This window comes from Hemicordylus capensis, chromosome 6 (genome assembly GCF_027244095.1).
Source record: "Hemicordylus capensis ecotype Gifberg chromosome 6, rHemCap1.1.pri, whole genome shotgun sequence".
NCBI classification, from domain to species: domain Eukaryota; kingdom Metazoa; phylum Chordata; class Lepidosauria; order Squamata; family Cordylidae; genus Hemicordylus; species Hemicordylus capensis.
The window spans coordinates 38,248,770-38,272,833 of NC_069662.1; the positions used below are offsets into that span (position 1 = coordinate 38,248,770).

At 46.1% G+C, this 24,064-nt stretch overlaps 2 protein-coding genes across 3 annotated transcripts; one reads left to right on the forward strand and one right to left on the reverse strand.

Moving 5' to 3' along the window:
* Positions 1-791: 791 nt before the first annotated feature.
* Positions 792-9,546, forward strand: LOC128331912 (uncharacterized). Its single transcript, XM_053265941.1, has 11 exons — positions 792-1,729; positions 3,417-3,631; positions 3,761-3,840; positions 3,999-4,115; positions 4,283-4,362; positions 4,774-4,879; positions 5,117-5,212; positions 5,664-5,771; positions 5,888-5,984; positions 6,327-6,410; positions 6,530-9,546. Coding segments are annotated over exons 1-10 (939 nt in total). The 5' UTR covers positions 792-1,727; the 3' UTR covers positions 6,365-6,410; positions 6,530-9,546.
* On the reverse strand, positions 7,219-23,536 carry LOC128331913 (myristoylated alanine-rich C-kinase substrate-like). 2 transcript variants are annotated; one of them, XM_053265943.1, is made up of 3 exons: positions 22,704-22,805; positions 14,295-14,559; positions 7,219-8,259 (listed from the first exon to the last, which is right to left on the reverse strand). In XM_053265943.1, the coding sequence occupies exons 1-3, from the start codon at positions 22,798-22,800 to the stop codon at positions 8,232-8,234; spliced, it is 390 nt and encodes a 129-aa protein (XP_053121918.1). In that variant the 5' UTR covers positions 22,801-22,805; the 3' UTR covers positions 7,219-8,231. The 2 variants fall into 2 exon arrangements, 1 of the variants encoding a protein (XP_053121918.1); XR_008310467.1 differs by lacking the exons at positions 14,295-14,559; positions 22,704-22,805 and adding an exon at positions 22,992-23,536.
* Positions 23,537-24,064: the final 528 nt, after the last annotated feature.

The following is a 24,064-nucleotide window of genomic DNA, read 5'->3' on the forward strand; positions in this document are numbered from 1 at the left end:
TAGCCAGACTAGTAGCCATTGATAGACCTCTCATCCATGACTGTGTCTATAAGAACATAATGCATAGGCCTCATGCATTAGGCCTCTCCTCATATGCAATGAGGCCTCTGGCACGCCGAGGGTGATGTTGTCACTATTTCCTCAGGGGAAAAAGGAGGGAAGGAAAACACAAAGGTGCTGAATAAGTTGATAATAACTTTATTCTGTAAGGCCTGATGGATTTCAAGCATGTGCTCGTCTTCAGAGGCAAAAATATTCTTATTCTCTACTGGAAATTATATCCTGCACCATCAAGAATGTCTGTCCCTGTTCCCTCAGCTGACAGTTAAGGATGTGCAAAACATTTCAAAGTTGAAACATTTTGACTTGAAACGAGCTGTTTCAAGTGTTTCGAGCTTGAAACAAAACACGGCCTGTTTCAAGCTCAGAACAAAACAATTCTGTTTCAGTTCAAAACGTTTTGACTTTTCGAGCACCATTTTGGAGGCCTGGTTTTAGTTGTTGTTGTTGTTGTTTTGGTTTTTTGCTGATTGTTTTTCTGGCACTGGCTTCTGATTGGCTTGCAATCTCCTTGCTTCTTGGTTGGTTTGTTTTCATACAAATCAAGTGTTGTCATGGTTAGGGATGTGCAAAACGTTTTGGACACACGGACAAGGGGTCCTCTGAGCATGCACAGAGTTCATTTCTCGCTGCACCACCACCACCACACCACCCTATTGGCCACCAGCTGCCAATGTCATAGGCTTGTATAAAGGAATAACAAGAATAGCATTTTTATTCTCAATCCCCTTCATAATGACCCTAATGGCAAAAACTGGCACATAAATGTTTGTAGTTGTAGTAGTAGTAATTGCTGCCTTGGGGATAGTTTCTGGTCAAGCAGTGCCCCTTCGGATGGGAATGGGGGACCAGAAACACATTTGGAAGGCCCGCTTTTCATCCCTGAAATGTCGGAAGGTGTGTTTTTCAGGAAGCATCAGGGCAGGTGAGATGTCCCTTTGGATGGTGAAGGCAGACCCACTTGTACATGGAGTCCTCTTTGGAAGGGACATGGCTCTAGCAAGTAGGCCATTGTATTTGGTACCCAGAAAAGGAGGACTCCTCCTTGGGTCCTGTGGGGTTCACAGAAGCAAAGAAGGGAGTCCTGGAGGTGGGAAGGGTCTCCCAGAAGGGATTTGGGAGGGTGCCCCTCTACCCATGGTGCAGAAGGTGGAGGCCTCTCAGGGGAACAGGGATGTAGCCGGGAAGGGAGAGACCCCTGGAAGAACCACAGGGGCCCCAGAGTTCCAAGGAGGGTCCTCGACCCCAGAGGACCAGCGGCCGTTGAGTTGGCAGTTAGCTGGTGATGCGTCCCCCTTTGTGACGTCACCCGTCACTACGGTGTCCTGGGGTAGGAATCATCGCTGGCTCCCTTGAATGAATGTGAGAGTGGAAGAGAGCGGGTGTCTGTGAGAGTGGCTGAGAGAGCGAATGTCCTTTAGAGTACGATTGAGCGAGATTGTGAGAGTGAAAGAGAGAGAGAAAGAGTGAGAGACTGAGTATAGAGTAGAGAGAGAGTATTGGAGCGATCAGAGGCAGGGATTTGTTGTTTGGGATAGGGAGGGGGAGGCGGTTGGGGCTGGGGTTAGTTGTTGTTTCTAGTTGTTGTTGTTAATTGTTAGTCTTAGGTTTAGGTTAGTGTTAGGTTTCAAGTCTTTTGTTGGAGAACAGCCACGAGCCTGTGGATCATGTGAGTATTGACTGATTTATTTCATTTTGTTTCGTTGCATTTATAAACGGTCTTAACATCGAATTTCTCAAGGCAGGGGACACAACTGAAAACAATATGTAAATGTCAATAAAAACCATTAAATCACTTTTAAAATCACAAATTTTAACAATAATTTAAAAAAATACTTTAAAAAGAGTTTCAGGCAGAGAACTAGGGATGTACAAAACCTTTTGTACCCAAAACAGCCTGTTTGGGGTGTTTTGTAGACAAGACAAAACACCCATTTTCCAGATCCAAAAGTTTTGTATACAAAACAAAACGTCCCTTTTTCGGCTACAAAATGTTTTGTTCTTTCGGACTTCCATTTTGTGGCGATCTCTGAGTCAGTCTCCATTTTGTGTTTGACATCTCTTTGAATTTCCCGCCCTTCCAGCCTTCCAATCGGTGACCTAAAGCATGGGCTGATCTGCTGACAATTACCTCCTTGTTCCCCATTGGCTCTTTTGCCTCTTTCCACTCTTTACTGACCCCACATTGGCCAGGGGAAGGGTCGAAGAAGGGGCAAAGGTGTGGGGGAGTTCAAGGAGGGGTTTTCAATTCATTCAGCAAGTTCGTAGTCACCATTCTGCCTTTCTGCCTCATTGAAGAGAGAGAGAAAGAGAGAGAGAGAGAGAACTAGTTTGCCCCATTGCATGCCTTAAGTTGCCATTGCCTATACCCGCCTTGTTGCCAGCCTGCCAGGCTGCTATGGCTACTGCATGCCAGCCTGGGAATGGATTCAGGGGCAGAAGAGTGGGTTGATTGGTAGTGCCCCAATGGGTGCCTGTCAGTCTGCCACAACACAGATTCCAAAGGAATTGGGCAACTACCAGAGAATCTCAGATTCTTCTTCCCTCCACCCGACATGAAGCTATACTTTTGCTGAAACCTCCATTATTCCCTATGGAAAAAATCTTAAACTTCAAAAATTCACCAAAGATTAGCCTTTTGTCCAATTCCTCTGAAATTTGGGTAGTAGCTTCCACACATTGGGCACAACCACCCCCACCCACTAGTTTTGCCCCGGGGCTGTTTTTTTTACATCCAAAACATTTCGTATTTGCATTTTGCAATTTCGAACAAAGAACAAAATTGGGGTGTTTTGGATTGGCTGGTTTCGAACAAAGAACAAAATTGAGGTGTTTCGGATATGGGCCAAAAACAAAACAGGGGGGGAAAACCCTACTGAGAACACAGGCGTGTCTGAAGTGATTTTGGGAAGGCAGCCAGAGATGCAGGAGCTCCTCTATGGACTGGGAGCCCATTCCCAAGCCAGTTCGAGGCAGACCCAGAGAAGGCCTGGCCCCACACGGCCCCTTCTCCAGCACCCACTCCCTGCTTGCATCTTTTCTCAACTCAGGAGCCCAGGAGGGACTTGCCTTTCCTTACAGGGAAGTGTCTCCACCTTGCTGAGGGTTGGCAGATCGCCTTTCTGTACCTCACCAGCCCAGAGCTGTGCCCAGGATCCCCAAAGGGGCTGTGCCCAAGCCAGCAGCCAGCTTCCCAAAGAGCCACCTCACTGACTGAAGAGGGCTAGTCGTCTGGAGGCTCCTGGCATCCCCCTCCTGGCTACTCTGCAGGGTTTCCCTGCCCCCTCGGCCCCCCCTCCCCCGCCAACCTTTCTGCCCAAGGGTCTGGTTCTCACTCTCTCCTCACGCTCTTCTAGGCTGCACAGGATCCGAGCACTCCTGGGCAGGAAGTCCAGGAGAGTGCCCCCCCTGGACGCCCCAAGGGAGGCTGCAGCCTCCAAGCCAGCTGCCTCCTGGAGGTGGTGGTGCCTGTGTGGCCGCAGCAACCGGGTGGGCCCTGCTCCTTCGCTGCCAGTGGTTGTGGGGAGCAGCCAGCCAGAGCCAGTGGAGCCCTTTGCTGAGGATGCTGGAGGTGAGGAGGGGCCCCAGTTTGCAGGGAATGGTGGGGCCAGCCAGGGAGCTGGGGGGAGAAGGCGAGGGGGGTGGTCTGGCTGCTAAGGGGGCCCATTCACTCTTCTGCCTTCTCCCCCTCTTCCTACAGCTTCAGCACCCGGCAGCCTCATCAAGGCCAGGCTCTGCCTGGTGAATGAGGCCAGACCCGAAAGTGAGGAAGAAGGGAAGGTATGGAAAGACCCCTCCCAGAGCTCCCCCCAGGGAAGTCCAGAGCCGTGTCCAGTGTGGTGAGGTACAAGGGACAGCAGGACGGCTCTCCTAAAAGGGGGCCTGCCATCAAAGGGGAATCCAGCCCTACTTCATGGCCCCATGCTTGCCCCTTTCAGGACCGGAGGGACCGGGTCGTGTTTCTGAAGACCCTGATCAAGGCCTGCAGGGACACCCTCCGGAGAGGGGAGCGACGCCTTCCCTTCTCGAAGGGTTTGGCAGCCCAGGCTGTGCTGGTGAGTGGTTGGTGGCTGGCAGGCCTGGATGGGGGTGAGTGGGATGGAGGCAGCCCTTGGAACAGGGTGAAACCCAGCTGGGTGGGAGGTGGAGCTGGGGCAGGACTAGGGGAGCCCCCCAGCGGCTCTGGGGTGACTCTCACCTCCCGCTCTCTGTTCTCTCCCAGGAGGAGATGGGGTATAGCTGGGAGGACCCAGTGCCCCCTTACCTCTTCTCCTTCTGCACAGAGGCGATCACCTTGCTGAGGTATGTTGGGGACAGGAGGGGCCTGGAGGGGGAGAACTGGGGTGGTCAGTGGTGGGAGCCCTGGAGGATGTCCCGGAGAGGAGTCCAATGCAGAGAAGAGGCAGCAGGGAACCCAGGAGTGGGGGGGGAGCATGGAAAGGGAACAGCCTCTTGGTCCTCCACCCCCTCACTCCCAGGAGGCATCATTGAGGAAATGCCCTCCCAATGGCATTGGGGACGTTGGCCTCCCACGTCGGGACAGACAGCTTGAGTGCCACAGGATCCGGCCCCCTTCTCCTATCCTGTGTGATGAGGACGCCTCAGATTGGGGCACTGAGGGAGGGGGCGGAAGCTTCCCCCTCAGCCCTTTCCTTGACTGCATTCTCCGCCCGCCCCAGCTGGATTTCTAATTTTCCCCCTTTTCCTTGGCAGTCAGATGAAGCCCTGCTTTTGCAGGACCAGGGAACACAATATCATCACTGAATGCCTGTTTTGGATGTGTGTGATGCCAGAGCAAGGGCCGCAGCAGGACCAGGAGGTGAATATTGACAGAGCCCCCATCCCACCCTGCCCCGCTGCCTTCCTAGGCAAAGACCCTGGCTTAGAGGTCTGCATCCCACCCACCCACGCCGATGGAGACAGGTGCCTTGATCCCCTGTGATGGGCAAAGGACCAGTGGGGCTCTTCGGAGGCCCAGTGGAGCCTATTCCTTTCGGGGGGGCTGTGAACCCCTCAGGCCTCCAGCAGCCACACTGGCTCCCTTTCTCCATCTCAGGGCCCATTTCTGCCACCCGAGGAGGCCCTGCAGAGCCTGCTCAGAGCCCTCCTGGCCCAAAGGCCCACCCTGGAGCACCTCATCCATATCAGTGAGGTAAGTGGGTGGCATCTCCCTGCCAAGGAGGGATGATCCCCAGGTCCAGTGGGGTCAGCAGGCTCCCCTGCCCTTCCAGGTGGGGGGTAGGATTAGGGTGGGGATGACAGCGGGAGAGGCCTCGGTTCCATCCCGGTGGGCAGCGTTCAGATGTGCAGCCCCCTCCCGACACCCTGAGCAGCCAGGGAAGGGCAATCCATAGGCGGGCCCCCACCCCAAGGAGACCCTCTTCCCCCGTGGCTCACCTGACCTGGGAGGGAGGGGGCGTTGGAGACTCAGTGGGAATTTGGGAAGCTTCATTCATGAGGCTGCCGTAGAAACGTTGGAGAGAACCACCTTCGAGGTCTTTCTCCGTCTTGGGGCCTCCCTATCAGCAGCCTGGCAAGGGGGCAGCAGGCGTGAGGATTTCAACCAGGGCTGTGGCATTCTGAGGGACTGTTTCATCCTACAGGCCATTAATAGTGAGATGGAGACCAAGGATGAGCGGGAGGAGGTGGTGGCAGAAAGGGCTGGCTGTTTACTGCTCGACCTGGCAATTGGGCCCCCCTTCCACTTTGATGTAAGTATCCCCCATGCTGGCCTGGCTCGGCTCTGGCATCCTCCGGTCCCCCTCCTCCAGGCTAAGGGTCCCCAGAAGAGCTCTGACAGTCCTTCTTTCTCTCTCTCTCTCTTCAGGCAGAGAAGATTAAGCCACTGCTGCCCTTTGCAGTTCTCCAAGTATGGAGGATGGCAGCCCAGGCCAAAGCCGAAGGCAGCTCTTCATCTAGTGAAGGTAGCATCCGTCCCCAAGGAAATGGGGCAGGCAGAGCTCACTCCTTGCTCTGGGCCCGGGTGGGTCTCCTGCTGGGCCTGCCGTGGGTCTCCGAGGACCCTACATCCTCCGCCTACCTTGCCTCCAAGTGCCCTCCCCAGAGAAAGTGCCTTGGCTTCCCCATCGTTCCCCAGGGCGAACATGGCACTCCCTGAGGAAGGCCCTGCGGCCAAACTGCAGCTGGAGAAGCCATTTCTCTTGTTCTCTTTGGGAATTCCATTCTCGAGGATGGGGATGGTCCTCTGCCCCTTTCCCAAACCAAGCCGTGCTCTCATGAAATCTCTTGTCTTCTTTCCCAAACAGAGGACCTCCTCCAGGAAGTTGAATTCTGGGATGATTGAGGGCAATCAGCTCATGGACATTGGACACCCATGTGGCCAAATTCAGGTGGGGAAACCGTTTCTCTTGCTCCCTTTGGGAATTCCAACCCAGAATCCACTTACATTTCTCAGAGATGGGGACAGTCCTCTGCCCCTTTCCCAAACCAAGCCCTGCTCTCATTGCAGATGCTCCAGGGTCTCCCTATGGAAGAGAAAGAGGGAGGAGCCGGAGGAGAAGGCCATCCAGACGCCACTGCCTGCCTTGATCATGTGTGTGACACTGGCTGCTTCTTCTGGGTGGGCCTCGAATATTTGCTGTGCCTTCAGATTAGTTGCGTTGATGACCATGTCCTGGTTCCCACAGTTGGCCCCCACGGTGTCATACACACGGCCCATCTTGTCTTCTCTCCCAGCTAGTGGACCTCTTTCTGGCACTCTTGCTTGGCACTCCCAACCTCCTCCTCCTCCTCCTCCCAGACTATTGTCAATATTCTTCATGAAGAAGTGTAACCAAGTGTGGTTTGAAAGCTTTTTAAAAAAAGTAGCGTGCCTTTACAATCGGCATGTCTGTTGTTGAACCAAAGCCTTTAAAAAAACCACAGACTATCATTGCGCTGAAGAATATCTTTTTAACCTCCATGCCAAGATGGTGGCATCCCAAATCCCAAGAGAGAGCTGCCAGATGAGCTGGTGTAATATTCGACTCGTGGATGGATCTTTGGGCCGCTCAGTTCCTGAAGAGCCTTCATCTCCGTGATCCAGAGCAGATGAGAGAAGGAAGGAAGCGGGGACTGGAAATTCCGTTGGAGGACTAGGTGGCAGAGTTTCTTTCAGGACCTTTCTTCCTCCCACCCCCCACCCCCAAAGAGATGGAAATTAGTTACCAGAAAGCTGAACTGCTCCATTAGAGACAGTGAAACAGTGAAGCTTCTTTGATTATTAAAAGAGCACTACCATGTTAGATCAAACATCCAACCACCCAATGCTTTGAGTTACTCCATGGATCTCAACAGCATCACACTCGCTGCACAGTCTGGCACAGAATTCAGTGAGCTCAGAAACCATTGAAATGGGCAGGCTTTTGCATGCTGAACTGTGTTGGATCGGGGCCTACGTGGGTGGGAAGAACTTTCTCGTTGACCTATCCAAGTTGCTACCTTGTGTGCTTTGAGAATACATACTCAAGAACCACTGAGGCTGAGCAGCCAAGGCAGCAGCTGGAGCAACCAGCTCTGTTTTAAATGGTGTTAATTTGCTTTTCTTCTCTAGTTTTTCAAGGTTATTGGCATTTCCTTGGTTAGGTACTTGATGGGAGTTTTGCTTTTTGCTTTTGGATCTGCCTTCTCCTTCTATGAACTTCTAAAGGAGTGTGATTTCTACTTCCATCCGTGTTACTGATTAGTGGAAGTGTCCACGTTTTATTGTTGTTATTATTAGTAGTATCTACATCCAGGAATGGGAAACAAGAAGCGCCTGAGAAACAGCCCAGAGGGTCCGCAGAAGGGAGCGAAAACATCGAAGCAAGCAAAAATCCACAAATCTTTGAATATCCAGGAATTAGTAAGTTTTTTGGATTCCTTTGAAACTTCAAATACGTTTGTTCCTCTGGCAGACATCACACCAGGGAGAACTGTTTCTGACTAACCCTAAATTAGACTCTGTCATTTACAAAATGGAAGCACCAAATAATAACATTGAAATTGGGATATACTTGCCCACAGCCAACAATTCTGTGGTTGCTATTCAAGGACAAGTAGGAGGCTTTCTAGAGGCTTTGTTTAATAATGAAGATTCATCGTCGTCCATCTTGAGGGACTCTCTAGTTCCTTCTGGATTTGATACTGGTACGAATGAGGTTTCTGACCAAGTTAGATCTGATTTTTCAGATTCAGCTCCCTCCTTCTGCCTCTTGACAGCTGAAACAGAGATAATAATCAGTCAGGTTCCTAATCAATTGGATACCATTAAAAGATTTTAGAGGATCAAGGGTGGAAAGCACCAAATGATCCTACTGATTTCATATACAAACAATCACAGTTGCTGCGGGGGGTGGCGGCGCGGGGGACACATATTTCTCCCTTAAAACTGCCAGTGTCCAAAGAACAGCAGAGAAATAACAGAAACCAGAGCTCAAAACAACATACCACCAGAGTTCTACATACTTTTGTACAAGATGCAGTATGAAATTTTCCCAAGCAAAATTAAAAAGACAGTGAATATTCAAGGAGGGTTACAACCTTCAATGGTGATGCTAAAGGAGGAATTGACACTATTAAGGATGCTCTGAAGCAAGACCCCAAGTCATCTGCATTGAATGGGGCTAAATTCTCATCGGCCATAGGTAGACAGAATTTTCAAAATTGAGATCATCTGGATCCTGTCCATAAGCATCACAAAGAGACCCTTGACCTGGAGTTTATGAAACCGGCAACATTACTACTGCTTGAAAAGGATTTTGAGGCCCCTAATTTTAGGCTGATTGAATGTGAAGAAGCTCTACGGAGTAATGAAGCCAAACAGATTAAATCAGTAAGTCACCCTGTGGTTGAAATTGGTGACCAAAATTTGTGTCTTCCTGTTCCATGTATGTTAACTGAACCCTTAACTTCAACACAATTGGAAAGACAGTCTTTGTGGTCCCGACCTTCGTTCGAGGCAATGGAGGTGCCACAGAGTGATTCTGCTGGAATGAATGGCCTACCTCCATCAATTACAGGTTCAGAAGAACCAGCACCAAATAGAGAAGGAACTGCAATTCATCATTTGGAAGTAACTAAGCGACATTTAACATCTGTGAGATATGTGAGGCCTTTCTCTTTGATCACATGGAATGTGGGAAGTTGGAGGTCTAAGATTAAGGATGTCTCGTTGATGGAATCGATTTCAGATTCTGATTTTGTGATGCTGCAGGAAACGTGGTTTGATGAAGAGCTTAGTCTAGATGGTGTTAACTCTCTCTCCCTGAATGAAGTTGCAGGCTCAGGGAGACATAGATGATGTGGTGGGTTAAGTTGGTTGGTCTCCACTGCTCTTCAAGCAACATTCACTATCTGCCACCCTTCCAGCATTTAGTGATGGCTGTTGAGATCAAATTTGACAGTGTCCGCATATTACTGGTAAATGTTTGTTTTCCACCATGCTGAAGGAAGTTTAGAAACTAAGAGCTTAGTTTCTAGTTTAGAAAACGTTTATTTTCCACCAGGGCGGACCCACACACAAATCGATGAAATGGGGGAGGGGGGCGGGAATTTGAAGATTCTTTGATAAAATAGTTAAATTCCCTTCCTTATGTATTTATTTGTTTAACATATTTTATACCACCCAAAACTTATGGCACATGCTATGTTATAGTGGTAGGGGATTGTAATGGGCGTATGGGTTTAAGGATATAGCATTTGATCAAAAGTGCAAAGAAAGCCCACCTGATGTAGGCCAAGCCCCACCTCCTCTTGGTTCCCAGCAAGTCAAGGACCGGGTTGGGAACTCTGCTGGTTTATGTCTTCCAAGAACCAGGGCCAGATTAGATGTATATTTATTAAATAGTGCAGGACAGGAGAATTGGCTAGCTAAAATGTCTACTATCGATGGTTATGATTTTAAGGAATCTAATTGATTATTTGCAGGAATTCAAGGTGGCCAGCTGCCCAGGCAGCGATCATCTTCCTGGTGTATTATATATTAATTCCTTTGGGGGACAACCTTTTTAAAATAGAGATGAAGATTATTTTATTGCAGCTGGAGTTCAGCCTTTAGTTAGCTGGTCTGAGTTAGCTGGTCTGAGCCAGTTAGGGATTGAATTGCAGTTGACCTTAAGTCTGATCATTTGAAGGAGGCTAGATCTGCAGTTCTGGAGAAGAGTACAAATGGAGGTATTCTTGACCATTATGAAAATTTAGTTACGATTCTTAAACCTGCCTTCATTGCATTAACAGCACAACGTTCTATTAGATCAAATAGATATCCAAGCTATTCAAAGTCCTGCTTTGACCAGGAATGCAAAGAGGTGAAAAGAAAACTTATTCAGAGCTAGCAAGCCTCTAGAGATGGTTCAAATGCCCTCCCTGCTCAGACTCTTAAAAGGGAATCGAAGACACTGCTTAAAATGAAAGAAGGAAACTGATGAAGCCACTTGGCAACAACTATTAATGCTGCATGTATCAAAAATTCTTCATTATTTTGGCGCCTTGTGAAAAGTCAGCCTTGATATTGTCCATCCCATCCCACACATCCTATTTCAGGAAGCCATTTCTGTGTCTTGTTTACTGCAGTGGAGTCTGGAGATTGTATTACCAAGTTGGATGTGGGCTTTTTACCTGAGTGGCCTGCAGTGTCAGTTTCTGAAATGACAACTTGAGTGCATCAGTTTACAGCTGATAATGCCCCAGGAACTGATCTGATTACAATTGAAATGATTTTAGGAAGCCCTGATTGGTTGGTCCCTGTACTTGCCTCTCTTTTTTCGACCATAGATGCTACCGCAACTGTTCCAACAGATAATGCTAATTATTCCACTCTATAAGAAGGGCAAACAGGATTTGCCTGTAAATTATTGGCCTATCCTGTTAGTAAAAGGAGCTGTTAGTAAAATACATGCTAAACACCTTCTTGAGAAATTATTAGATTGGTTGGAAGAGGAAAATATGCTATCAGACGAGCAGGCTGGTTTTCGGTCTGGTTGTTCTATGGTGGATCAAGCCCTGATACTCCCACACTTGGCTGGAAAATATATATTTTATATATATATATATATATATATATATATATATATATATATATATGCGAAACAAAGCTTTTTATGTGGCATTGGTTTATTTTAGGAATGCTTTTGACTCATTTTCTAGGGGACAATTTGTAGGGGGAAATTTCTAGGGGCAAAAATGGTTGTGTTCCACAATTGACCGTCACCTACTCTTACTGATATACAAGATGTATGAGGATACTAGTTTGAAGGTCTGATGCAGTAGGCAAGGTCCTCTTACAGAAGAAATCCCAGTTGAAAGAGGAGTAAGGCAGGGCTGTATTTTGCCCAACTCTTTTTAATGTGTATATTAATTTCCCTGGTACTTATGTTAACCATTCCAATCATCATCCACCGAAGTTGGCCGACTGATATGTGTCAGTATGACTTGATGCAGACGATGTTGCACTTCTTTCTCAAACACCAATTGGACTCAGACGTGCTTTCGATGCCCTTTCTTCTTATTGCAAGGATCATGATTTAGAGATAAATGATGAGAAGACCAAAGTATTGGTGTTCTCAAAAGGGACAAAGTAAGAAATGGGAAGATAAATAATCATACCATTGAACAAGTTGTTTGCTTTTAATCTCTAGGCATAGTTTTTGAAGCACCAGGCAGCAGAAATGCACAGTCAAATTATGCACTGCTAATGCACAGAGATCTTACAAGGGCTATTTTCTCTTCCTTTCGTTCCCGTGGTTCCCAATTTATACCTGCCACAATTAAGTTATTTTTAGCTAAATCTTCCACGTAGTTACTCTATGGAGTTCAGATCGGACCACCAAAGAAATTTGGTAAATTAGAAGCCCTTCGATCAAAATTTTTAAGAAGCCATTCTCAGGCACCACAGTACATGCCCTATGTGGCATTTCCGCTGGAGAAAGGAATCTACAAAATCAAGACATGTCGATGGCTAAGAATCTTTAGCTATGGTTAAAATTGAATTTCCATCCTTCAGGTCTGGCAGCACTGGTATTCACAGATCGTTTTCAAGTTTATTGGAAACAAGCTGTAGAGAAGAAGTCTCCTGGCTATCCCCAGGTTATTTAAAATAGATAGATTTTTCAAAAGCCAAGTTGATAGTTAAGCATGTGTACTAGATATGGAGAAGCAGATAGAGCTTAGTCAAATATCCAGAGGTGTTCTCTTGGGAAACTAAGGTGTCCTTAATGAACCAGCTAGATATCTTGGTATAATAACTATTCCCAAGTATCACTAAGCTCTAACACTAGCTCGTCTCAATGCGCTTAAAAAAGCAGTCCTCGAAAGGAGGTACAGTAAAAGACCTTATGTTGCCCCTGTAATAGTGGGTGTATAGGAACAACAGCACACGTACTGCTCTATTGTCATTTTTATAGGGATATTGGTGATTATTATTTATTACCCTTCGTAAAAGAATTTCCAGGGCATTCAGATAATTTTTATCTGAATTTGCTTTTAGCTGACACATCTGATGAAACTTTTTAAAATGTTGCCAAGTTTTTTTCCAATAGCCAGGACCGTTCATCAGAAGCCGGTAGCTTCATCAGAGTAAATGTTTCGTTTGAGTGGTGGTATTATTAGTGAGATCTCCAACTGTCTTATGGATGTAAAAGTGATCTCCCCCCTTTTGTTTCTCTTTATTGGGATTTTGTTTTATGTTTTACTTTCTGCTTTTCTGATCAATGATTGAAATAAATGCTTCATTCATTCATACTCATATTGTATAATATTAATCTGCTGGAGACTGAATTGTAAATAAAAATTTGTTTTGTTTGAGCCTGGTCCTCTGTGGTTTTTAAAAGATACATTAGTAGGAGGTGAAACCCATTACTGACTTCTCAAAGTCATTTCCCCTTGATTATATTTATTTATTTTAAAATATTCCCATGTATTTCACTTGTAGCCAAGCTCAAGAAATTAAATATGTCATAGAATTATTAATTTGGAAAATAATTACCATACACAGTGAATCTGAGAAAGAACTTCACTTGGGCATGATTTGTTTTATTTATTTATTTTATTTATATACCGCCCTTCCAAAAATGGCTCAGGGCAGTTTACACAGATGTGTAAAGTTTACACAGATAATGTGTTTTGAATTATTGATCTGGGAAGCCGGAGGGGTGCAGAGATTAGTGAAAGGATGGATGACCAGGAGATAGGTGTCTTGGTGGGCCCAGCTCCCTACGCCTGCTAGGTAAGCTGGCTGGATTGGCACACAGATCGATCAAGCTCTAGCGCAGTGTTTCTCAACCTTTTTGGACTCAAGGACCGCTAAATCATTTGTGCAGAGTGTCAAGGACCGCTACATTCTTTGTGTGCAGTTTCCCGGACCAGCAGTTAGTAAAGGGGTTTCAAGTTTAATTTTATTTTAAATATCTAACAGATATAACATCTAACATTGTAATTAAAATAATATTATAAAATAAAATTTGTTAAACAATAAATGTTAAACATCCTGCGATATTTGAAAATTGTGATTTGAGATAGTAGTATCTAGCAGGATTAAGATTAAATTATTGGATTCCAAGGAAAACACTCTTGGGGATCAAAGATTTTTTTATTTGTGCGTCCATATCAAAAATGTGCTGTTTAAGAGCTGCTTTAGCTCGAGCATATCCCATTCTTAATAAAGGTTACGGGCTGAAGCCATATAAATTTAATTTCTGGTGAACTGCTCTTTTCAGAAGAGAGTATTGTCTGCCAATATCAGGGGAGCCAGACCAGTAGGATGATAGTTTTTTAGGGCCTAAACTTTAGGCTTAATCAAAGACATTCAACCATATCCTGGATTCAACCTCAGGGTTGGCTGCTTCTACATGGGGAACTACATTGGATATGCATTGAGGAACTTGAAAAATGTTTCTCATAAATGTTTGCACCATGCCTCTAGTGCAGGGAGTTGCTATACAAACAAAGTTGTGCTCCGTAGAGGAGTCGAGAGCGGGGTTTTGCCAGAAATAATTTTACTGCCGCAGGAACACGTGTCATATTTGCGCAGCAACATCCTCTGTAGAAATCAATACTGGAGCTGAATCAAACTGCCATTTAGAATCTTTAGATTCTTGGGCAAACTTGGGAAATTTTAGATTCTTGGGCAAACCACACTTGCGAGGGAGGCGCATGGGAGGGAGGGAGGGAGGGGGGCGTCTGTGGCCTGATAATGATGCCCCCCGCCCCCGATACAAATTCCGTCACCCCCGAGCTGCTGCTTCTGCTGTGCTACTTACCCAAAGCGGCTCTCCGACCCTGGAGCTACTGCCGCCGCCGCGTCCTGCCGCTCCTCTCGTGGGCGCTGGCTCTCGCTCGCTGTGGGGCCAGAGCTTGCGGTTTGCGGCGTCTTGCGCGGGAGGTGCAGCGTCCTGCTCTCGGGCTGGCTGGGCTTTGAGGCGGCAGCAGCAGCAGCAGCCTCTTGCTCGCCGCCACCGCCGCCTCCTGCGGGCTTCATTGCTGCTGCTGGAGCTCCTAGTGCCCGAGGTGCTTCCAAGCTGAAGTCTGCCGCGGGAGACGCCAGCAGGCAGGAAGGGTGGGTTTCAGCCTCGGCACAAGCCTGCCCCGATTCCTGCACTCACAGGCCATCTTCCCGCTTCGGCACAAGCCCCGCCCCTGCTCCACCCATATTGGCCAAGCTTATACCGGGGAGAGAAAAACAAATGGAAACGGTTCGGCTCCAATTGCTGCCGCCGCCTACTCTTCAGAGCCCTGCCTTCCTAGCAGCTGGGTCGCGGACCGGCACTCAACCCTCCGCGGACCGGCAGCGGTCCGCGGACCGGCGGTTGAGAAACACTGCTCTAGCGGATCAAGCTGTAGTGGAGTCCCAAGTGTCCAAATACAAGGGAGCACGAAAATGGAGTCCACTAGTGGGATGGAGAACACCTGTTGCGATGGAGTCCCAAGTGAAAAGTGAAACTATGGCGCATCAGCTGGTAACCTCCCGGTTTGACTATTGCAATGCGCTCTACATGGGGCTGCCTTTGTACGTAGTCTGGAAACTTCAGTTAGTTCAGAATGCAGCAGCCAGACTGGTCTCTGGGGCAACCCGGAGAGACCATATTATGCCTGTTTTGATACAGTTACACTGGCTGCCGATATGTTTCCGGGCAAAATACAAAGTGCTGGTTATTACCTTTAAAGCCCTGAACAGCTTGGGTCCGCGATATCTTAGAGAGCGCCTTCTTTTACATGATTCCCTCCGCATATTAAGATCATCTGAGGAGGTCCGTCTCCAGTTACCGCCGGTTCGTTGGGTGGTGACTCAGAGGTGGGCCTTCTCAGTAGCTGCTCCCAGGCTGTGGAATGCACTCCCAGCAGAAATTTGTAATTTTAATTCCCTACTGACCTTCAAGAGAGCCCTTAAAACCCATCTGTTTGGCCTGGCCTTTCAGGGTTTTTAACTAGTTGTAATTGTTTTAATGTTAACCTGGTTTTCAGGGTTTTAATTGTTCTGAGAGTTTGTTTTTTAAGATCTGTTTTAATTGGTATTCATGTTTATATCTCTGTTTCAATTGTTATTGGTTTTAATGGTTTCTGTTTTTAATTGTAAACCACCCTGAGCCATTTCGGAAGGGCGGTATAAAAATCAAATAAATGAATGAATGAATGAATGGACAAGGGAACAGACTGGGTCATGGAGTTAGGGACACTTATAACCCAAAACATGCCTTGGGGGCAGATTCCAACTTCCATGCTTTGCTGGATAGAAGAGGCTGGATGGGCTTGTTCGGAATGGATTGGTTTCTGATCACAGGCAGCGTGAATTGCCTGTTGTGTGTGAGGTTAACTTGTTTTAATTGTTTTTACCTTATTGTAAACCACCATGAGCCATTTTGGAAGGGCAGTATATAAATTAAATACATACATACATACATACATAATATTAGAACCTGGACAAGAAGCAGAGGCTTGTGCAGGAAAGCACGGGCTCCCAGGGCTGCAGGTGCTTGTGCAAACCTCAGATGCTGCCATTATGTATGAGCCTGCCCACAGTGATAAGTCTAAGTGATCTTTGTGGAAGTGTGTGTGTGTATGTATGGGGGTGCATGCACATGTGCACATTAAGCAACCTGATCTAGCCATCCCTTATTTGATCATTGAAACTGGATTGTAAGAAGGCTCTGCCTGGTTTTTGCTCCCTTTTTTTTGCCCAACGTTTTGTTGCAGTCACAAGATCATAAGTCTGACATAATGTTAGCAGGAACAAGGGAAGGCCTTCTCAGTGGTGATGCCCAAGACATGAAGCTTCCTAGCCCAGGAGATCCACTGGTCCCCTCACTGTTAAAATGTTCCAGTGCCATTTGAAATCATGTCTGTTTCAATGGACCTGATCTTTGTTTTGTTTTCTACTGTTCACATTATATTGTGTCTGGCCCACATACTGTGCAGCGAGCGACCAATCCAAGAGAGAGGTGTGCTCATTGCTTCTGAGCCACACGGCAGCCTGCCCGCACCGCCTCTGACTGTGAGGCTGCTCCATGTCTACTAAGTAGTCCATCATTGCATTTGTAATGCTACCCCCCATCATCCCCAAAGGGAGCAGCATAGAAAGTGAGAGGAGGAGAACTGGTCTTGCAGTTAGTGAGCATGAATTGTCCCCTTTGCTAAGCAGGATCTGCCCTGGTTTGCATTTAAATGGGTGACTACATGTGAGCACTGCCAGCTTAGGGGGTGAGCCTGTAAGACCAGTGGTAGAGCATCTGCTTGCATGCTGCACAAAGCACCAGGTTCACTCTTTGGCATTTCCAGGTAGGGCTGAGAAAGATTCCTGCCTGAAACTTTGGAGAAGCTGCTACCAGTCAGTGTACTGAGCGAGATGGACCAGTGGTCTGACTCAGTATATGGCAGCTTCCTATGTTACTGGCCCAGAGTCACCCAGTGAGCTTCATGGCTAAATGGGGATTTGAGCTTGGACCAATCCTAGTCCAACCATCTAACCACCACACCACACTGGCCTGTTGCAGTAGGGCAAGTATGTTCATGCCGCACAGCAAAATGCACAGCTTGTGGCACACCTAATATGTGCTCCTTATGTTACTGTAAGACATACTGTAAGACAGACTATACTGCTTACATAACATACTGCTTATGTTGTATAAGCAGTGTGGGCGGGCTGCAGAGTGGCTCCGAAGCAGTAAGAGTGACTCTCTCATGGACTGGTGGCTTGCTGCGCAATGTGGACGCCTCTGGTTTGTTATTCTAACCTTGTTGTGTCCGCCACTTTGAGCACTTCATTGAAGTAGAAAGGTGGGGTATATCAATGTTAGAAGTAATAAATAGCAGTTATAAATATTTTGATACTTTTGATTTGATACTTCTGCTATGCCTGCTAACTTGGCAAAGAGGCACCTTTTAATGGGGTGATTCTCTTTATTTAGCACCGGGAGAGTAACTGGCCCTGTCCACCCCCAGCACAGCATCCCTCCAGTGGCTGCTGGTGTCTACCTTATGTTTCTTTTGTAGATTGTGAGTCCTGTGGGGACAGGGAGCCATCTTATTTATTTATTATTTCTCTGTGTAAACCGCCCTGAGCCATTTTTGGAAGGGCGGTATAGAAATTGAATAAATCATCATCATCATCATCATCATCATCATCATCATCATCATCATTATCATCATCATCATCTACAAATTGAAATTGAAAGGCTGTGGCAGAAAAAGACCAAAATAATCCCAGTGGTAATTGGCACCCTAGGTGCAATTCCAAAACAACTTGAAGAGCACCTCAACACCATAGAGGCCACAGAAATCACCATCAGCCAATTACAAAAAGCAATTTTACTGGGAACAGCCTATATTCTGCTACAATATCTATAATAACAACAAGAACAATATTGATAATAAAATTCAGTCATCCCAGTTCCTTGGGAAGGACTTGATGTCTGGATAAAACAAACCAGTCAATAACACCTGTCTGACTGTGTAAACAACAATAATAATAATAATGCCTGTCTCTGTACCCATTCTGTTCCCTCTTCAGCTTCCTCGTGAGTAGCTTAATCCTTTTTGGAACTTGAGCTGTCAGACAGGAAGAATTGCAACAGAGCTCTCCTGATGCTTCAAATCTCCCCCTACAAGGAAGCTTTTGTGCCTCACTGGCTACATGCCTGTCGACTGGGCCTCCCTTTCCATGACATCAACAAGCTTTTTCCTGAAGGAGTACTGAGCAAGCAATTCTATTGCCCATTAACTATGTGGGGGCTATGGGGACTGTCTTGCACCCTTACGAATAGGGTAACTCCATCCCCAATCCTGCTTCAGTTGCTAAATAAACATACATGTAATCAAGGAGAAAAACTGTCCCAGGGTGGGAGAAAGTCTTGTAGCAGAGTCTATATCGCTTGTTTGGTCTTTCAAAGAAGTATTTTAAAACCCAGTCAATGTTAACTCTAGTGTTGAGCTAGAGAAGGAAAATGTGGACTCTGTTCTATGCAAAAGGGTTTTGAAGAAATAATAAAATAGTCTTTATATAGTGGGGCACTGCTGTGAAGGGGAATGGGATTGTATTTCCCCCCCTTTTTTTAAAGCGCCACTTTGTATTTATGTGTGCAGATTTATAATTCTTGCTCAGTGTTTCAAAATTCAGCTATAGGGATTAACAACGTATGCATTCATTGTCACCTTGTTAAATAAAACTTTGAAAACAGCTGACCAGCTGCTTTGAAGGTTTGGGGGTAGGGCATAGGTGCTAGCCAATAAGCATCCACAACAGCTACACATATAACAGGGTGGAGAAATCAGGTTTTTCCAGGTACAGGGCACTGACAGTCTACAAAATCCATTCGCTTTGCTAGGGATGAGACAGAGCTCTCTGTATTCTGTATTGTGGACAACAATGGTTCTATGATAGTGACCCCGCTTCTCTGAAAATGTTGACGTCTGTACACAGCCTGCATCAAATCAAAAGGAAGAGAAGGAAAATAATATGCTGCTTCTGCTTGAGTGTTGTGCTTTCTTTGTATCCTTGGAAGAAGTTGCACTCCTTGGTTTGGCTAGCAAAGAAAAAGACTGAAGGAATTGGCTGCTTGATTGATTTTTGTCTCTCTAGACCAGACAAAAGAAAGGGGGATTATTCTTATGGGGGGAGGAGGAGAAGGAAAAAGATCTTGGGATCAGAAAATGCTGGAATTGTCTAATCAACTGTCAATACATTGAATATGTGAGCTGGAGTTCAGTTGTCTCTTGATTCCTTCTACAAGTGTCTTCAAACTTAAGAGCACTAATCAGATTTTTCCAATTTGTCTAATTTATCACGGTTCAGAAGCTCATTGCATCATTGTAGCAAGGTGGGTCTTCACGTTGCTCTGCTTAGAGTGGTGATGATAAAGGGAGCATGGTGTGTGTGTGTGTGTGTGAAGTATGTGATTGTGATCATTTGTCAGTTTGAAAGTTGTCTAGTTTCAAAAAATACATGTTAAAAAAAATATTGGACCAGCTTATGTTTGGGTTTTTTGGTTGGGTTTTTGGTGTTTTATGGTTTTTACTGTTTAACTAATTTTAAGTTCTTAATTGTGATTTTAATGAGATTTTATAATATTTTAACTTCTGTAAACTTATGGAAGGCGGTATAAAAATTGAATTTAATTGAACAGTAAATTAATTGAATTGAACAATAAATGTGGAGTTTGCATATAAGTATCTAGTTGGTCTAATGTTGGTCTAATGTGAAGAAAGAATAATTTGCTTGCTTTCTGTATCTTCTATCCTTTGGGATTTAAAAATTGTGTGTGTGAAGCTGTGATGCTTTGAGATCCTGTTTTTGTTTTCCTCAGCCGTGACTGATGTTTGAGCATGACAACACAGAATAAGCAAGGGCAGTAAATATTGGAGTGGCACATAGATTTGCATGTATGTGCATCAAAGCTGTGGTCGTGTACAGTTTGAAGGTATTTGTGAGCAAAGGTAGGGAGGCTTTTTTTTTTTTAAACTAAGTGGGGGGCAATATTTCAGAATATGAAGTATCAAAGATTTTTTTCCCCTATATGTGAAGGAGAGAATAACATATGTGTTGGGGGAAATGGTGTGTGGTAGGGCTAAGTGGAAGATTTTAATGACTAACACCCAGACTCACACTGCACTAGTGCAACAAACAAAGATGCATGCACGCAAATAGGTTGTGTAGCCAAGCAGATGCTCAAAGATGAGCAAACCCTTGCACTTTCAGTCTGCTTGTGCACCAAGGATAGCGGATAGCTTTGCAACATTCCCTGCAATGTATATGCACTGAGGGAGACGTTTCGCAGCCATATGTATGCCCCAAGTTGCACAAGCACAAATCTAGCCTGGAAAACAAGCTTCCAGCTCAGCCGAACTACCTTGCTAAACATCTTTGCACTAGGCCATGTTTGCACTAGCGCAGCATTAGTATGGATATCAGCCAATATGTTTTAATATATCCCGTCTGGAAGTGTGTGCTTTGAGTATGTGTGTGTATGTGTTACTTTGCAGAGACACACATTTGCTGAAATCTTAGCCCTATTGAGACATTACATTGTAGTACACTTGTGTACATGTTTTGATGTGAATCACTATACATGCATTCATTTTAAAACTGTACATGGGCACAGATCCCCTTCAAATGCAGGGTACAACAGGAAGTGCAGTACTGCGTGCATAACGGAACATAATATGTGAATAAACTGTATGTGCTTGCATATGTACGTTTACGCGCTGTATACAGAATACATGCGTTGAACGTAATGTGTGAACAGTGCTCTTGTGCACACTGATAGTGAACATTTTGTGAGTTTGCACTGACATTTGAACCTGTTCTCCTAAACACGAAACTAGCAAAAGGCTGTGTGACTGCGGTTGCACCCACAGGCAAAGGTATCTAGTTGCCATATAGAAATTCCAGGGGATGGGCAGGTTTAAGAATGCACCAGATCTCAGACATGAGCCCCATTGCTGAATGCAGCCTTTCCCTGACTACAGAGCAGGTCTTTTTGCACCTAACTAACCACCTAATGGCCAAGCGGGGAAATGCTCGACTAACAAGCAGAAGGTTGCCGGTTCGAATTCCCGCTGGTACAATATCGGGCAGCAGCGATATAAGAAGATGCTAAAAGGCATAATCTCGTACTGTGCAGGAGGAGGCAATGGCAAACCCCTCCAGTATTCTACCAAAAGAAAAACACAGGGCTCTGTGTTTTAGCTGGGGAGGAGACGGCTGTCGTGGTGCACACCGGCACCAACAATGTGGGGAAATGCAGTCGGGAGGTCCTGGAAGCCAAATTTAGGCTGATAGGTAGCATTTTGAAGTCCAGGACCCCCAAGGTAGCATTCTCAGAAATGCTACCTGTTCCACGCGCAAGTACAGTGAGACAGGCAGAGCTGAGGGGCTTCAATGTGTGGATGAGACGTTGGTGCCGGGAGGAGGGGTTTAGATTTGTTAGGCACTGGGACACATTTTGGGGCAAGCAAGGCCTGTACAAAAGGGATGGGCTGCACTTGAACCAAGATGGAACCAGACTGCTGGCGCTTAAAATCAAAAAGGTTGCAGAGCAGCTTTTAAAATGACACCTGGGGAACAGCCGATGGGAGTTGGGCAGTATCCCATTTGGCAAAAGCCATCCTTTAAAGTCTGAGGCTGCAAAGAATTCAAATAAAACAGAAGGGGACAGAGCAGAACCGCATAAAGAGCAGACGGGAGCCTGTGCCAGAAGGTCAAAGAGTCAAAAGAATAGCATACATGAGGGGAGAGATTCAGTGTATAGGTGCTTGTATGCCAATGCCAGAAGCCTCCGATCCAAGATGGGTGAGCTGGAGTGCTTGGTTGCTAACGCAGAAATAGACATAGTGGGCATAACAGAAACATGGTGGAACAGTGAGAACCGGTGGGACACTGTTATCCCTGGGTATAAACTCTATAGAAAGGACAGGGAGGGGCGCCTTGGAGGCAGAGGCGTATCTAGGGAAAATAGCGCCTAGGGCAAGCACTGAAATTGTGCCCCCTGTCCAAACATCTGACACCCATCTTTGAGATAACTTTACCATAAAATACAAGTCAAGCTCGTTAATCTTTTAATATTTCCAAAACTATTTAGCAGTGGACGTAGCCAGACCAAAAAATGCTGGAAAACTACTAATTTCAGTATGCTGTGGCTCATGAAATACCCAAATACTATGTGGAGGTGTACTTAGAAAACTAAACAGAAGTGCCTGTCTAATTCTCTACTATGCATTGTAGCATCACTATTACATAAGTTTTAAAAATAAATGGAGAATTTGACTTTTCCCAGATACTCTGAAAATAATTAAAGGATATGCAGAGTAAACTGTGTCACTGCTTGGAATATATTCTAGTATTTCAGAAAGACAGTTAAAATGAGAGAAAGAGAGTAAGAAACTCCCAGTGGGCCTTAATACTAAGGATTTCACACTGATTCAAAGACAAACTCACCATTAATAGCCATATTATTAAGACATCACATTTAACTCACTTATCACAAGAAGCAAAGTAAGAGCAAATGAATACAATCCTAGCTCATAAGCTTCAGCTCAGTTTTCACAAGCCCTGATTCTCTGTACTTAGTGCCAAACTAAATGTGTACAGTGACTTATATATTATATTATACTAGCCGACCCCACACAGAGCATCTGTGTGCTCTTTGGGGCCGGCGGTTACCTCTCCCCCACACACACACCTTCTGCCCCAGTCTCCGCTTCTGGGCCCAGCTGCCTCTCCCCACTGCCACTTCTGCCCCCACGCTTTCTTTCCCCCCTCCTGGGCCTTGCCTCCATAGCTGGGCCGGGTCTGCGCCGCCTCTGGCCTCTGTGACTGGGCCCACCGTGGCCGTGGCGACCAATCCTCCTAAGTGCGCCTCAGCCAATCAGGCGTGTCCGCCGCTCAGCCAATCAGCTGGGCTGCCAGGACGCATTTCTCCTGGGCACACCCAGGAGAATTATATATATAGATTAATTTATTTATTTACCTGTAGCCTCTTTGGGAGGGCATCCTAAAGGCCATGTGTGGGGAGTCTGAAAAGGTTCCCCCTCCCGCCGCTGGCCTTTAGGACCTCACAGGGACCATTTGAGCATGTGCGGTGGCCGTTTTTAGAAATAATTTTTTTTAAAAAAACTGGCTACTGAAAACAAAATGGCCACCGCACATGCTCAAATGGCCTCTTCAAGAATAATTTAAAAAATATAATTTTAAAAGATCACCTCTTCCCCCAGATTCAGCATGTTAGCAGAACAAGTAGTGCCTTAGTTGGATGTCAGCCAATATTTCTGAAAGGAAACATGCTGAAGTTTCAGGAAAAGCAAATCCAGAGTAGGCAGAGAGAGAGAGAGAGAGAGAGAACACACATGTTTTTTCTAAATGTTAGAGAAAGCTTCATGAAAATATATTTGTGGTCTTGTGTGATTTATCTCAGTCACCCCTACAGAAGCCAATATTTCAGGAGTGTAATGCTGTGGGCCTAGGCCAGGCCTGCTCAACTTAGGTCCCCCAGTTGTTGTTGTTGTTGTTTTGTCTACAACTCCCATAATCCCTAGCCACAGCAGCCAATAGCCAGGAATTATGGGAGCTGTAGGCCCACATCTGCAGGAGGGCCTGAGCAGCCCCGGCCTAGGCTATACCACTCAAGTGAATAGCTCTCTTTGCCTACCCATCTACAGCTGAGATCACTGTATTCAACAGATCTGGTCCATGACAGGTTAGTTTCCATGTCCTTCGTAGCCATCTCTGTGCAGAGATAAATGGCCAGTGGTAACAATGTGCAGGTTGTATCTTAGTGACAGAGCACAAGCACTGGCTATTTAAGGCCTGAAAGTCAGTGTAAAGGATTTCTGGACCAAGGGTCCTAGGGCAGTGGTACTCAAACTGGTCCTTGGCTGCGATCACAGATAGAAGCAAACCAAAATCTTCTTAGCCACACGAAACACCCCATAATCACATGTGAATGCAGGTAAAAGTCAGATAAGCAAATGAAGCTGCCTTATACCAAATCAGACAATTAAGCTCAGTATTTGTCTACCCTGACTCGCAGCAACTATCCAGGGT

Coding starts and splice junctions, on each gene's coding strand:
- LOC128331913 (XM_053265943.1), bottom strand. CDS start 22,800: ATGGAGGCAAGGCCCAGGAGGGGGGAAAGAAAGCGTGGGGGCAGAAGT. Junction 14,560..22,703: donor AGCGGAGACTGGGGCAGAAG/GTGTGTGTGTGG, acceptor CTCCCGCGGCAG/ACTTCAGCTTGGAAGCACCT. Junction 8,260..14,294: donor GGGTCGGAGAGCCGCTTTGG/GTAAGTAGCACA, acceptor TCTCTGTTTCAG/CTGTCAAGAGGCAGAAGGAG.
- LOC128331912 (XM_053265941.1), top strand. Junction 3,632..3,760: donor CTTTGCTGAGGATGCTGGAG/GTGAGGAGGGGC, acceptor CTCTTCCTACAG/CTTCAGCACCCGGCAGCCTC. Junction 5,985..6,326: donor CAGCTCTTCATCTAGTGAAG/GTAGCATCCGTC, acceptor TTTCCCAAACAG/AGGACCTCCTCCAGGAAGTT.